At 45.3% G+C, this 16892-nt stretch overlaps 1 protein-coding gene across 1 annotated transcript in view; it reads right to left on the reverse strand.

Moving 5' to 3' along the window:
• Positions 1–16892, reverse strand: part of LOC311229511 (low-density lipoprotein receptor-related protein 1-like) — a 375389-nt gene that overhangs the window by 90225 nt on the left and 268272 nt on the right. The window contains 10 exon segments of the mRNA XM_084315588.1: positions 617–757; positions 1129–1251; positions 6668–6796; positions 8506–8622; positions 8716–8838; positions 12669–12818; positions 13474–13587; positions 13859–13978; positions 14824–14952; positions 16368–16493. Coding sequence (XP_084171714.1) covers positions 617–757; positions 1129–1251; positions 6668–6796; positions 8506–8622; positions 8716–8838; positions 12669–12818; positions 13474–13587; positions 13859–13978; positions 14824–14952; positions 16368–16493 — 1272 coding nt within the window.

Raw genomic sequence — 16892 nt, forward strand, 5'->3', positions numbered from 1 at the left:
AGTTGTGCCCTTCCTGATGACTTGTCGTACAGAACATGTAAGTCGCTTTGGATAAAAGCGTCAGCTAAATGACTAAATGTAAATGTAAATGTAATGTTATAGAATACATATATTGCTTATAAAAAAGGCAAAAATAACCTTTTTGTACTGCATACAAAATAGCTGCATGGTTTGGGCAGCTACAGTACCTAAATTTGAATGGGACTGGCATCAATTGGGCCTATAAAGACTGTTTCCACTGAGCTCATTTTCATTCAGATATCTTGAGGTGAGAGGTCAATATCTGAAATAATAATAATAATAATAAAAAACTAACCTTTTTACTATGACGTACTTTGCTACTATGTGTATACTATTATCTAATGTGTACTACGCTACTATGCCGCCTATAATACCACCTGCTATGCTAATATGTCTATACTACTATGCACTCAGAGTGAAGCACTCAATCTCTGCATTACTAGATGAACAATACCACTTACCCCTCCTGCCGACTTTGGATAAAGGCGTCAGCTAAATGACTGAATGTAAATGTAAATGTTAGGGATCCCGTTTAAAGAACAGCCCTGGCCACGCCCACTGACCACGCCCCCTGGCCACGCCCCCTGCATCTCACCTGGGCCGTTGCAGTGTGGGTTCTTGGGGGCCTCGTCTGACTGGTCATGGCAGTCAAAGTCTCCGTCACACTCCCAGGAGGTCTGGATGAGGCAGCGGCCGTTGGCGCAGCGGAAGTCGCTGGGGCCACAGGTAGGGTACTCTGGGACGAGAGGGAGAGACGGGGAGGGGAAGATCATTTTTCAAGCGCGTGGAACGACAGCACAGTGTCCACGTTAAACGTTGCCATCTACTCCTTGTGACACCAGAGCTGCTCACCATATCTAGCTAGATGATGAAAATTACAAAAAAATTACAAATTTTATTTTTTTACAAATCTAACCTTAACTAACCTTACTGTCATGCACTTAGTCCTAATATACTAACCTACACTGTAACACGCAACACTTTGATGAACATTGTTACTCAGCTGATAGAGTTGTGCCCTTCCTGATGACTTGTCGTACAGAACTTGTAAGTCGCGTTGGATAAAAGCGTCAGCTAGATGACTAAATGTAAGGGTCGTCCACTCACCACACTCCGGGGACTCGTCGGAGCCGTCGCTGCAGTCGTTGTCGTGGTCGCACACAAAGTGCTTGGGGATGCACTGTCTGTTCTGGCACATGAACTCATTGTTGCTGCAGGTGTCGTTGAACACTGAGGAGACAGGCGGAGGTGCTCAGTTAGTCAACAGGTTGAACACTGAGAGACAGACGGAGGTGTTCAGTTAGTCAACAGGTTGAACACTGAGGAGACAGACGGAGGTGTTCAGTTAGTCAACAGGTTGAACACTGAGAGACAGACGGAGGTGTTCAGTTAGTCAACAGGTTGAACACTGAGGAGACAGAGGGAGGTGTTCAGTTAGTCAACAGGTTGAACACTGAGAGACAGAGGGAGGTGTTCAGTTAGTCAACAGGTTGAACACTGAGGAACAGACGGAGGTGTTCAGTTAGTCAACAGGTTGAACACTGAGGAGACAGAGGGAGGTGTTCAGTTAGTCAACAGGTTGAACACTGAGAGACAGAGGGAGGTGTTCAGTTAGTCAACAGGTTGAACACTGAGGAGACAGAGGGAGGTGTTCAGTTAGTCAACAGGTTGAACACTGAGGAGACAGAGGGAGGTGTTCAGTTAATCAACAGGTTGAACACTGAGAGACAGACGGAGGTGTTCAGTTAGTCAACAGGTTGAACACTGAGAGACAGATGGAGGTGTTCAGTTAGTCAACAGGTTGAACACTGAGAGACAGACGGAGGTGTTCAGTTAGTCAACAGGTTGAACACTGAGAGACAGACGGAGGTGTTCGGTTAGTCAACAGGTTGAACACTGAGAGACAGAGGGAGGTGTTCAGTTAGTCAACAGGTTGAACACTGAGAGACAGAGGGAGGTGTTCGGTTAGTCAACAGGTTGAACACTGAGAGACAGAGGGAGGTGTTCAGTTAGTCAACAGGTTGAACACTGAGAGACAGAGGGAGGTGTTCAGTTAGTCAACAGGTTGAACACTGAGAGACAGACGGAGGTGTTCGGTTAGTCAACAGGTTGAACATTGAGAGACAGAGGGAGGTGTTCAGTTAGTCAACAGGTTGAACACTGAGGAGACAGAGGGAGGTGTTCAGTTAGTCAACAGGTTGAACACTGAGGAGACAGAGGGAGGTGTTCAGTTAGTCAACAGGTTGAACACTGAGAGACAGAGGGAGGTGTTCAGTTAGTCAACAGGTTGAACACTGAGGAGACAGACGGAGGTGTTCAGTTAATCAACAGGTTGAACACTGATGAGACAGGCGGAGGTGTTCAGTTAGTCAACAGGTTGAACACTGAGAGACAGACGGAGGTGTTCAGTTAGTCAACAGGTTGAACACTGAGAGACAGACGGAGGTGTTCAGTAAGTCAACAGGTTGAACACTGAGAGACAGAGGGAGGTGTTCAGTTAGTCAACAGGTTGAACACTGAGAGACAGACGGAGGTGTTCAGTTAGTCAACAGGTTGAACACTGAGAGACAGAGGGAGGTGTTCAGTTAGTCAACAGGTTGAACACTGAGAGACAGAGGGAGGTGTTCAGTTAATCAACAGGTTGAACACTGAGAGACAGAGGGAGGTGTTCAGTTAGTCAACAGGTTGAACACTGAGGAGACAGACGGAGGTGTTCAGTTAGTCAACAGGTTGAACACTGAGAGACAGACGGAGGTGTTCAGTTAGTCAACAGGTTGAACACTGAGGAGACAGAGGGAGGTGTTCAGTTAGTCAACAGGTTGAACACTGAGAGACAGAGGGAGGTGTTCAGTTAGTCAACAGGTTGAACACTGAGGAGACAGACGGAGGTGTTCAGTTAGTCAACAGGTTGAACACTGAGAGACAGAGGGAGGTGTTCAGTTAGTCAACAGGTTGAACACTGAGAGACAGAGGGAGGTGTTCAGTTAGTCAACAGGTTGAACACTGAGAGACAGACGGAGGTGTTCAGTTAGTCAACAGGTTGAACACTGAGGAGACAGAGGGAGGTGTTCAGTTAGTCAACAGGTTGAACACTGAGAGACAGAGGGAGGTGTTCAGTTAGTCAACAGGTTGAACACTGAGAGACAGACGGAGGTGTTCAGTTAGTCAACAGGTTGAACACTGAGGAGACAGAGGGAGGTGTTCAGTTAGTCAACAGGTTGAACACTGAGGAGACAGAGGGAGGTGTTCAGTTAGTCAACAGGTTGAACACTGATAGACAGAGGGAGGTGTTCAGTTAATCAACAGGTTGAACACTGAGAGACAGACGGAGGTGTTCAGTTAGTCAACAGGTTGAACACTGAGGAGACAGAGGGAGGTGTTCAGTTAGTCAACAGGTTGAACACTGAGGAGACAGAGGGAGGTGTTCAGTTAGTCAACAGGTTGAACACTGAGGAGACAGACGGAGGTGTTCAGTTAGTCAACAGGTTGAACACTGAGAGACAGAGGGAGGTGTTTAGTTAGTCAACAGGTTGAACACTGAGAGACAGAGGGAGATGTTCAGTTAGTCAACAGGTTGAACACTGAGAGACAGACGGAGGTGTTCAGTTAGTCAACAGGTTGAACACTGAGAGACAGAGGGAGGTGTTCAGTTAGTCAACAGGTTGAACACTGAGAGACAGAGGGAGGTGTTCAGTTAGTCAACAGGTTGAACACTGAGAGACAGAGGGAGGTGTTCAGTTAGTCAACAGGTTGAACACTGAGGAGACAGAGGGAGGTGTTCAGTTAGTCAACAGGTTGAACACTGAGAGACAGAGGGAGGTGTTCAGTTAGTCAACAGGTTGAACACTGAGGAGACAGACGGAGGTGTTCAGTTAGTCAACAGGTTGAACACTGAGAGACAGGCGGAGGTGTTCAGTTAGTCAACAGGTTGAACACTGAGGAGACAGAGGGAGGTGTTCAGTTAGTCAACAGGTTGAACACTGAGAGACAGAGGGAGGTGTTCAGTTAGTCAACAGGTTGAACACTGAGGAGACAGAGGGAGGTGTTCAGTTAGTCAACAGGTTGAACACTGAGAGACAGACGGAGGTGTTCAGTTAGTCAACAGGTTGAACACTGAGAGACAGAGGGAGGTGTTCAGTTAGTCAACAGGTTGAACACTGAGAGACAGAGGGAGGTGTTCAGTTAGTCAACAGGTTGAACACTGAGGAGACAGGCGGAGGTGTTCAGTTAGTCAACAGGTTGAACACTGAGGAGACAGAGGGAGGTGTTCAGTTAGTCAACAGGTTGAACACTGAGAGACAGAGGGAGGTGTTCAGTTAGTCAACAGGTTGAACACTGAGAGACAGAGGGAGGTGTTCAGTTAGTCAACAGGTTGAACACTGAGGAGACAGAGGGAGGTGTTCAGTTAGTCAACAGGTTGAACACTGAGAGACAGAGGGAGGTGTTCAGTTAGTCAACAGGTTGAACACTGAGAGACAGAGGGAGGTGTTCAGTTAGTCAACAGGTTGAACACTGAGAGACAGACGGAGGTGTTCAGTTAGTCAACAGGTTGAACACTGAGAGACAGAGGGAGGTGTTCAGTTAGTCAACAGGTTGAACACTGAGAGACAGAGGGAGGTGTTCAGTTAGTCAACAGGTTGAACACTGAGGAGACAGAGGGAGGTGTTCAGTTAGTCAACAGGTTGAACACTGAGAGACAGAGGGAGGTGTTCAGTTAGTCAACAGGTTGAACACTGAGAGACAGAGGGAGGTGTTCAGTTAGTCAACAGGTTGAACACTGAGGAGACAGGCGGAGGTGTTCAGTTAGTCAACAGGTTGAACACTGAGGAGACAGAGGGAGGTGTTCAGTTAGTCAACAGGTTGAACACTGAGGAGACAGGCGGAGGTGTTCAGTTAGTCAACAGGTTGAACACTGAGGAGACAGAGGGAGGTGTTCAGTTAGTCAACAGGTTGAACACTGAGAGACAGAGGGAGGTGTTCAGTTAGTCAACAGGTTGAACACTGAGAGACAGAGGGAGGTGTTCAGTTAGTCAACAGGTTGAACACTGAGGAGACAGAGGGAGGTGTTCAGTTAGTCAACAGGTTGAACACTGAGAAGACAGAGGGAGGTGTTCAGTTAGTCAACAGGTTGAACACTGAGAGACAGACGGAGGTGTTCAGTTAGTCAACAGGTTGAACACTGAGGAGACAGAGGGAGGTGTTCAGTTAGTCAACAGGTTGAACACTGAGAGACAGACGGAGGTGTTCAGTTAGTCAACAGGTTGAACACTGAGAGACAGACGGAGGTGTTCAGTTAGTCAACAGGTTGAACACTGAGAGACAGAGGGAGGTGTTCAGTTAGTCAACAGGTTGAACACTGAGAGACAGAGGGAGGTGTTCAGTTAATCAACGGGGACGTAACCATACATTTAAATTTTTAGGTCACAATCCAAATCTATAAAAAAAAAAGAATCATACTACAGAGCTATAATTATAGATTATATACATTTCAACGTTCAACATTTTCTCTGCATTCTATCAACATTGTACTGTATGTTTTTAAAAATCAAACACTTCAAAGTTGCTTATTGTTGGATCGGAGCAGGACTGTATGTGGAGGACGGATGAGCTTCTCAAAGGACTCACTGGATGTCACTATGAATTGAAAATGGGGGACCCTGATGGAAACAAGACAAACGTCTTTCTCAGGTCTGCATCCCCTTAACAATTGTGTGTATTGAGCCGTACTGTATTGTACCCATTCTGCAATCTGTTAAATAAAGTTTTCATTCATTCATTCATTCATTCATTCATTCATTCATTCATTCATTCATTCATTCATTCATGAGTTTGTCCTCCATCTCTTTCCATCGCCTGCATACATCGTCGGCTCAAAGTCACAACTCATTAATACAACTTTGAAAAGCAAATGGGATCAACGTTGAACTTGAAAACCGCTTTAAGCGGTGTGGCTCTCTCCCCCATTCCTCCAACTCCTCAGCTGGTGCTCAGCGATGCCACACCCTATCTTGTGTAACCAGTTTATAAAGAAATATCTTAGTTTAGATTAACACTAGCACAGCCAACAAGGGGTCACATGACCCCCAGGCATTTTCAATAAATGTATCCTCGTCACTCGGTCGAGCTCCAGCTCTGTCACTCAATGACTTTTCCTAAAAGTACCCGTTTTATCTGGCACGGTTTATGAAATTTCAAAATGACTTCAGGAAAATGTAATTAGAACGTTATTCCACATATGGGCCGTTGGAACAGACGAGCGTCTAGCACAGGGGTGGCCAACCCGTGGCTCGCGAGCCGCATGTGGCTCTTTGCCCGTCAATGTGTGGCTCTTCCATCCAAAAAAAAAGAAAAAATTATAATATATATATTTTTTATTAAAAAATATATATATATTTTTTATTAATATTTTTTATGTCACTCAAACGTACATTTCATTGTGGTAAACCTCATATTTTTATATTCAGAGGTAATTATATAGTTTACACTGTTTATCTTTCTCATATAAGCTGTCGGGTCATCTGACCCGTTCCTGGCGGGAATTAGTGGCATTTTCTCCATGGCTGTGCTAGTGTTAAGGACTAAACTTTCAATTAGTGTCTACACTGTCCGACTCCCGCCCGGTCCCGGTCCCGGTCCCTGTCCTCACCACAGCCAGCCTTGACGCTCTCGTCGGCCCCGTCGGGACAGTCCTTGTCTCCGTCACACTTCCAGCGCTGAGGCACGCACACGTGAGACCCAGGACACTGGAACGCCTCTGGACTACATGTTTTGGATTCTGTTAGGGAGGGAGGGAGGGAGGGAGAGAGAGAGAGAGAGAGAGAGAGAGAGAGAGAGAGAGAGAGAGAGAGAGAGAGAGAGAGAGAGAGAGAGAGAGAGAGAGAGAGAGAGAGAGAGAGAGAGAGAGAGAGAGAGAGAGAGAGAGAGAGAGAGAGAGAGAGAGAGAGAGAGAGAGAGAGAGAGAGAGAGAGAGAGAGAGAGACTCAGTCATGGTGTTGATGGTGAACAAGGTGAACAAACATTAAAAATAAAGCGTCCAAGTATTACAACGCTCACTCCTTTGTTATGCATTCGGTAGAGTCTGCCTGTGGGTGAGTGTGTGATTCTGCACAATATATTGCAAACTATAGGGCTGATCAGCCTGTGCTTTGGTGCAGAAAGTTACAGAGGAACAAGGATGAGCGTGTGGGAATATGTTTCATATCTGGCAACAAGAAGTATTTTGGGTAGTGTGTGAAACATTATACAACATTAAAACAAACACAAATAAAAACAAGATAGTTAGATAAATATTTTTTAGAAAATGTCTTCACATTTCAATGAAAACAGACGATATTAAAAACACGATGACTCCATGGGAAGAAGGTGTCCAATTTCTTCTTTAAAATGATAAATTCCAATGAGGGACTCTAGCTTCTAATCAAAAGGCCACAAGACACAATATAAAACGGATGTGTACATGATGCCATACGTACTTCATTCATTGGGGGGTCCTATTCATGACTCACTATAATTCAGTTTAATGTTGGTGGCAGATGCTCACTACACCCCTTTGTTGTGTTTTAATTCAGTATAAATTCGGTATAATGCTGGTGGTAGATACTCACTACACCCCTTTGTTGTGTTTTAATTCAGTATAATTCAGTATAATGCTGGTGGTAGATACTCACTACACCCCTTTGTTGTGTTTTAATTCAGTATAATTCAGTTTAATTCAGTTTAATGTTGGTGGTAGATACTCACTACACCCCTGTGTTGTGTTTTAATTCAGTAGAATTCAGTTTAATTCGGTATAATGTTGGTGCCAGATACTCACTACACCCCTGTGTTGTGTTTTAATTCAGTTTAATTCAGTTTAGTGTTGGTGCTAGATACTCACTACACCTCTGTGTTGTGTTTTAATTCAGTTTAATTCAGTTTAGTGTTGGTGCCAGATAGTCACTACACCCCTGTGTTGTGTTTTAATTCAGTATAAATTCGGTATAATGCTGGTGGTAGATACTCACTACACCCCTTTGTTGTGTTTTAATTCAGTATAATTCAGTATAATGCTGGTGGTAGATACTCACTACACCCCTTTGTTGTGTTTTAATTCAGTATAATTCAGTTTAATTCAGTTTAATGTTGGTGGTAGATACTCACTACACCCCTGTGTTGTGTTTTAATTCAGTAGAATTCAGTTTAATTCGGTATAATGTTGGTGCCAGATACTCACTACACCCCTGTGTTGTGTTTTAATTCAGTTTAATTCAGTTTAGTGTTGGTGCCAGATACTCACTACACCTCTGTGTTGTGTTTTAATTCAGTTTAATTCAGTTTAGTGTTGGTGCCAGATAGTCACTACACCCCTTTGTTGTGTTTTAATTCAGTTTAATTCAGTTTAGTGTTGGTGCCAGATACTCACTACACCCCTGTGTTGTGTTTTAATTAAGTATAATTCAGTTTAATTCAGTATAATTCAGTATAATGTTGGGGGCAGACACTCACTACACTTGCTGTCCTCATCAGTGCCGTCGCCACAGTCGTCAGCTCCGTCACACACCCAGCGGTTGGGGATGCAGCGATGGTTCGCACACTCAAACTGCGAGGCTGTGCAGAACTTATCTAGAGGAGAGAGAGGTTAGGTCCGAGTGTCAGGACAACAACGCTTCAGCTGGTTAAAGTTAAAGTGGACATTTTCAAAGTGTCTGAACTGACCACAGTGAGCCTCGTCAGCGCCGTTCTCACAGTCGTTCTCCTTGTCACAGGTCCAGCTCATGGGAATACAGCGGCCGCTGGGGCAGGCGAAGAACGGCGCGGGACACTTCGCCTTCCCACTTCCTGTTGGACAGACGGACGATAAGGAGTTGAAACTGAGAGGTAGGATGGAAAACCTTCAAGTATGTTACGGCATTCAGCATTTAGAGAGAAAAAGAACAATAAAAAATAAACAAGCTGTTAATGTTTTTCAATGATATTTTCTGCTTTTCTGTCTTCTAAAGTATCCTCTATGTAAAGTAAGTTAGCTAGTGACCACTCCTGTCCCTGTTGTAAATATCGTACTTCTGACGTATAAACAAACTGTACAGCAATATTATTCTGTGTAATATATGTTTCCGTGTCAAAGGTACTTGTTTTTCTTAGCTAATGTTGCTAAGTCACTATTTCTCAGGCATAGTTTGACCAACTGTCAACTTTTCACAGAATGTTTAGAATCTTTCTTCCAACAAGGCAGCACATATCCATGTAAGGCAAAGATTCTCTCACTCAAACTTACAACAAATTGATCAGTTCTGCTTTTATTTTTCAAAGGTAATAAATCTCTAAAGACACATCAAATGCCAAAACAAACACATACCTTTGACTCAGAATTGTTTGTTTTATTGAAATCTGGCGTTGGTCGCTAGCTTACTTGCAGATGCACTTACATAGAAGTAAGACTCCTGAAACTTGATAAGTCCTACTAAATTGAAATATCCCTTTAGAATTAAGAGCGCAGAGTTTTTGCATATCTGCCATTTGGAGGAGGTGCACTCGCACTTAAAGTTCAGCATACGCAAACTAATTACATTTTAATGTGAACTCTGAGGGGCACTCCGACTCCACTAATGAGATTAGCGAGAGGAATTTGACTCTCACTTTGAACACTTTGTGTGCTCTCAGTATTAGGTTTATGTTATGAAACTACATGTGTTTTATTGGAGGTTGTTACGAGCCCCAGCAAAATGCATTAAGTTGCGCTTTGGTGATTTGATGCGTTTCCTAATGAAAGAGGTGGTCATGGAGGGATAACTGCGATGGCGGAGGGGGACGTGATTTGAACATTAATCAAAGTGGCGAGTGACCTTAATAGAGAGCAGCCTTCACTCCATCACTGAGGACTAATTGGAAGGACGTTTTATATGATGGGAGCTGGGAGGTGGGATACTTAAAATATGAATAATGGTGCGGCTGGGTAGTGTAGAGGCCTAAGCACCACTCACCTACCACCGCAGAGATAGCGGTACTTCCGGCTTGGTCAGTCGTCCCTACGAACACAATTGGCATTGTTCGCGGGTGGGAAGCCGGTGAGGTTAGGAGTCCTTATGGTTATGAATCGTTACAATAGCGACTCCTACTGGTCGGTTGGGCCACTGCGGAGGGAAACCTCTGTGCGCATTACGCTCTCCCAGAAACTCCTCGCTGTCATTTGAAAAAACCCAGCTGGCGACTCCACATGTATCAGAGGAGGCATGTGGTAGTCTACACCCTCCCCAGAACGACAGTAGGGTAGTCTACACCCTCTCCAGACGGACAGTAGGGTAGTCTACACCCTCTCCAGACTGACAGTAGGGTAGTCTACACCCTCTCCAGACCCCTCTCCAGACTGACAGTAGGGTAGTCTACACCCTCTCCAGACTGACAGTAGGGTAGTCTACACCCTCCCCAGAACGACAGTAGGGTAGTCTACACCCTCTCCAGACTGACAGTAGGGTAGTCTACACCATCCCCAGAACGACAGTAGGGTAGTCTACACCCTCTCCAGACTGACAGTAGGGTAGTCTACACCCTCTCCAGACCCCTCTCCAGACTGACAGTAGGGTAGTCTACACCCTCTCCAGACTGACAGTAGGGTAGTCTACACCCTCCCCAGAATGACAGTAGGGTAGTCTACACCCTCCCCAGACTGACAGTAGAGTAGTCTACACCCTCTCCAGACTGACAGTAGGGTAGTCTACACCCTCCCCAGAATGACAGTAGGGTAGTCTACACCCTCCCCAGATTGACAGTAGGGTAGTCTACACCCTCTCCAGACTGACAGTAGGGTAGTCTACACCCTCCCCAGAATGACAGTAGGGTAGTCTACACCCTCCCCAGACTGACAGTAGAGTAGTCTACACCCTCTCCAGACTGACAGTAGGGTAGTCTACACCCTCCCCAGATTGACAGTAGGGTAGTCTACACCCTCCCCAGATTGACAGTAGGGTAGTCTACACCCTCTCCAGATTGACAGTAGGGTAGTCTACACCCTCTCCAGACTGACAGTAGGGTAGTCTACACCCTCCCCAGAACGACAGTAGGGTAGTCTACACCCTCTCCAGATTGACAGTAGGGTAGTCTACACCCTATCTAGATTGACAGTAGGGTAGTCTACACCCTCTCCAGACTGACAGTAGGGTAGTCTACACCCTCTCCAGACTGACAGTAGGGTAGTCTACACCCTCTCCAGATTGACAGTAGGGTAGTCTACACCCTCTCCAGACTGACAGTAGGGTAGTCTACACCCTCTCCAGACTGACAGTAGGGTAGTCTACACCCTATCTAGATTGACAGTAGGGTAGTCTACACCCTCCCCAGACAGACAGTAGGGTAGTCTACACCCTCCCCAGACTGACAGTAGAGTAGTCTACACCCTCTCCAGACTGACAGTAGGGTAGTCTACACCCTCTCCAGATTGACAGTAGGGTAGTCTACACCCTCCCCAGATTGACAGTAGGGTAGTCTACACCCTCTCCAGATTGACAGTAGGGTAGTCTACACCCTCTCCAGACTGACAGTAGGGTAGTCTACACCCTCCCCAGAACGACAGTAGGGTAGTCTACACCCTCTCCAGATTGACAGTAGGGTAGTCTACACCCTATCTAGATTGACAGTAGGGTAGTCTACACCCTCTCCAGACTGACAGTAGGGTAGTCTACACCCTCTCCAGACTGACAGTAGGGTAGTCTACACCCTCTCCAGATTGACAGTAGGGTAGTCTACACCCTCTCCAGACTGACAGTAGGGTAGTCTACACCCTCTCCAGACTGACAGTAGGGTAGTCTACACCCTATCTAGATTGACAGTAGGGTAGTCTACACCCTCCCCAGACAGACAGTAGGGTAGTCTACACCCTCCCCAGATGGACAGTAGGGTAGTCTACACCCTCCCCAGAACGACAGTAGGGTAGTCTACACCCTCTCCAGACTGACAGTAGAGTAGTCTACACCCTCTCCAGACTGACAGTAGGGTAGTCTACACCCTCCCCAGACGGACAGTAGGGTAGTCTACACCCTCCCCAGACCGACAGTAGGGTAGTCTACACCCTCCCCAGGCCGACAGTAGGGTAGTCTACACCCTCTCCAGACTGACAGTAGGGTAGTCTACACCCTCTCCAGACTGACAGTAGGGTAGTCTACACCCTCTCCAGACTGACAGTAGGGTAGTCTACACCCTCCCCAGGCCGACAGTAGGGTAGTCTACACCCTCCCCAGAACGACAGTAGGGTAGTCTACACCCTCTCCAGACCGACAGTAGGGTAGTCTACACCCTCCCCAGAACGACAGTAGGGTAGTCTACACCCTCTCCAGACTGACAGTAGGACAGTAGGGTAGTCTACACCCTCCCCAGAACGACAGTAGGGTAGTCTACACCCTCTCCAGACTGACAGTAGGGCAGCGCAACGACCAGGGAGGGAATTGGCATAAAGATTTGTTTTATTATCAAAGGTCATTGGATAATGGATGGATGTTTTATGAACACCCCCAACGTGCAGAATGGATCAGCGATGCAATTTTGCCACTTTCGCAGGATCAGAGAAGATTGGAATTTTGGAAATAAAATTATAAAATACAAAATTCTTTTGTATGTTTTATGTATTGGTATATAAATAAAACACTTATACACTCTACTTCATGGACACGTTGAGATACCTGGACAGTTCCTCTCGTCAGAGTAGTCCCCGCAGTCGTTGGCTCCGTCACACTGCCAGGATGGAGCGAAGCAGAGGGTGGTGAACTCGCACTTAGTGAAGGTCACCCCTTTCACCCCCAGACGGAAGTAGCTGGAACAGTCCGTGGCCGCTGGAGAGGCAGGCAGAGACGACATTATCAGCACCACTGTATATTCTGGTCGTGTAATAGCTTCAAACGACACAGTTACGATTTAGATGTGTTCCTTTCATTTACATTTACATTTACATTTTGTCATTTAGCTGACGCTTTTATCCAAAGCGACCTACACGTTTTGTACAACAAGACAGCAGGAAGGGTACAACTTTCAACTGGTTATACTGAACCAGTCTGCTGACTCAGTTCATCTAGTTATACTGAACCTAACCTCGTTCCCAGTTTTATCTCCGTGAGATAAAGCCTGGTAAAGCACTACGGCCGAAAGTGTGTATGGGGTAGAATTTCCGGTGTATGTACTTCCCCTGGAAGCTGCCTCCGAACGGACCAAACTTTTCCCGAATCCTGTCGGCAAACATGCTAGAACGTCCCGGTCATGTAGTAAATTCTTCAGGCAAAGGCGTTGCAGTGGCTTAAAAGAGGAAATATTGAGCACTTCACACGTTTCTATAATAATTGTTTTGTCGAAACCGGAAAGCCTGTAGCCGGTACTTCCTGTACTTCCGTTTAGACATTTTAGGAGGCATACTGTATCTTTACCAGCCTATACTGAACCAGTCTGCTGACCCAGTTCATCTACTGTAGTTATACTGAACCAGTCTTAACTCACAGCAGTTCATCTCATCGCTGGCGTCCTCACAGTCCACATGCTGGTTACACTTGCTAGTGTTGGAGATGCAGCCTCCATCACGACACTGGAACTGCTCCGCTGTGCACAGTGTGGCTGGAGCGCACGCACACACACACACACACACACACACACACACACACACACACACACACACACACACACACACACACACACACACACACACACACACACACACACACACACACACACACACACACACACACACACACACACACACACACACACACACACACACACACACACACACAGAAAGATACACGATTAGTGAAATAGGACACATTTAGAATTTGACGCAATAAAGCGATGATAATATTTGGCCAGGGTAGCAGCGCGCTCCACTCACAGTTGCAGAAGAGCTCGTCCGAATTGTCTCCGCAGTCGTCCTGTCCGTTGCACCAGGTGCCGTGCCCCGTGCAGCGCCCGTTCACGCACCGCCTGTATCCCTTCTTACACACGCGGTTGGCTGAGCGGCACAGACAGGAAGTGACACGGTGATAAATCACAAGACGTACAGGGATGTATAGGGTCGACAGTCGTTATGACTAGGGATGTCCGATATTATCGGCCTACCGATATTGGCATTTAAATGTAATATCGGAAAATATCGATATCGGTTTTCAAATTATTATTTTTTTACATATTTTTTCTTTCTTTTTTTTTACATTTATTTAACCTTTATTTACCCAGGCAAGCAAGTAAGAACAAATTCTTATTTTATTTATTGTCAAAAGTATGCATAATGTTGTGTTAATTCCACAACAAGAGATATGTAAGCTTTCGTGACTGTCTGCTTAGCTTTCGTGACTGTCTGCTTAGCTTTCGTGACTGTCTGCTTAGCTTTCGTGACTGTCTGCTTAGCTTTCGTGACTGTCTGCTTAGCTTTCGTGACTGTCTGCTTAGCTTTTGTGACTGTCTGCTTAGCTTTCGTGACTGTCTGCAACCAAAATGCTTGATTGTGATTGGTCAATAGCGCTGTGTTACCCGTATCAGCGGTCATTATTGCGCGTTGCCCATAGCAGCGGTCCGTTATCGAGAAATAACTGACCGTCAGGGGCAACCGAGCGCTATTGACCAATCACAATCAAGCATTTTGGCGAATGTTAAAACGCCATGTAATAAGTATTGTTAATTACCTGAAATTATTCCGTTTTTTTGGGGGGAAAACCCTGCATATATCGGTATCGGTTCATATCGGTATCGGAAATTAAGAGTTGGACAATATCGGTATATCGGTTATCGGTAAAAAAGCCAATATCGAACATCCCTAGGCATGACTCTTGTCTCGGCTGTTAACAGGCCGCCACTCACCGCAGTAGGACTGCTTCTCGTCAGACTTGTCCTTGCAGTGGGCCATGCCGTCGCAGGTCAGGGTGTAGTTCACACAGTCCCCGTTGCCGCACTCGAACTCGTCGATGCTGTTGCATGTGGTGTTCAGGGCTGGGAATGAAAGGATGCAGTTAATACACCAGAATGGCTTGAAAATGACATGTGAAGGCACAAACCACCAGTCCCCTGTCTCGTTCGTTTGGCTGTGCACTGTGTACACTCGCAACATCACTCCTTTTTGCAGCGTGAATTTGGGCTTCCCCCTAATAGTTGATTGATTGCCTCCGCCTCTGTGGGGGGGGGGGGGGTTGCGTTTGGTCACGTGTGTTTGTTTCTGTCCGTGTGTGTCCACAGGGCCGATTGGATGAAACGTGGCACTTAGGCTTAGGCTGACAGCAGGCCAAGGACCCGAATTCTCGAATACTTTTTCAAATCGGCCAACGACAAGTATTTTATTTGAATTAATTTCCATTGTTGTCCATTGAGATATTACATTCAGTATGAAGTTACACCTTTTGTACGCAGGACTACGACTCTCTGGCTCCTGTTGACAACATGCCACAGTGAGCCTATTGTGATTCATATCTATACATTCAAAAAGATCCCCCAGCGGATCTCTTATGCCGGAATCAGACAACTACACACATTCTGCCAGATTTTGACGCGATTTGGTCACCGACACATTTCCAGCATTGTGCCCGATTCTCCACCTGGCGGTGATTTGCGCTCTACTGAGTGAACTCTTCTAATTGATCAATTGGTTGGTTTCGTCTTAATCGATAGAGACTTTTTTAGTTGATTAGTCGATTTTTATCATTCTTTCATACTGAATAAGTCATTTCCTGAAGAATTACAAGCACATCTCTGGTAAGTATGAGATTTAAAGAGGTTCTTTTGCAATATTGCAAAACTAAAACTAGCTGAATTTGTCGATTCAATCAACTAATTGATTAGTTGACAAAGTCCTTGACTATTAGTCCACTAAGGCCTTCTTGGGGTGGAGGATGGCCCCTTGTGTAAATAGATCCACTGCATCACTTAAACAAAATGTCACTTTAAAAAATAGAAAGTCACTTTAAAGGAAGGAGGTACTAATAGTATAGTTTAGATACATTAAGAGCTAAAATTGTAAATTGTATATTGTATAGTAGTGTATATAGGAACCAGTTTCTCAGGAACCTAGCATGTCTTTTTTTTTACCATGCATATCTTGTCTTACCTATTTTATATGTTTATTTTTTTCTATGCCTATTTTTATAATTGTATTTTGCATAATCAATGCGGGCATGACCACCCGCATTTCACTGTATGCCCTGGTATGTATGTGACAAATAAACCTCTTGATTCTGATTCTGATTCAGAAGCTTTCAGTGTGTGAACCCTACCTCTCTGGTCACTACTCCTATGCTTCGCACATGTCACACTCACACTATCTCCAGTGGGCAAATATTGTCCACCTTTATAGTCTCTATGAATGCTGTTAACGTGTCATTACTGTTACCGACATCTGTATCGCACCACATTACCTATACAGGTGGTGTCGTCCAAAAGCTTCCTGTCGCCACGGCAACTGCAGTTGACCCTCCCCTCTGAGGTCAGCAAACACAGGTCCTGACAGCCCCCGTTGTTGACGCGACACAGGGAGAATTCACCTGGAGAGGGGAAGAGAAGGGGAGGCATCAGGACCCATTACTCATGACATCAGACAATTCGATTAGTAGATTATAATATATTATTAGATTCTAATGTATTGTCATTATACAGCACAAGTACAGTACAACGAAGAGGTTTGGCATCCAATCAGAGTGCAAATGTAAAGTGTAATAGTAATATACAATGTACAGGTGATTCAACTGGGTATAAAATATATAAATTAGTACTACAGATGTATGTACAGAGTTGTAGTATTAATATGGACAGTGCTACAGGTATAAAGACACTATGGTAGCAAGTCATACTGACCAGCAGTGTAACTAGTGAGAGTAGGTAAGGGATATGTACAGATATAGATATAGAATCTACAGATATGTAAAAAGGATTATATGCAGGTA

The sequence above is a fragment of the Notolepis coatsorum genome (assembly GCF_963971535.1).
Source record: "Notolepis coatsorum genome assembly, chromosome: 6".
Classification (NCBI taxonomy): Eukaryota; Metazoa; Chordata; class Actinopteri; order Aulopiformes; family Paralepididae; genus Notolepis; species Notolepis coatsorum.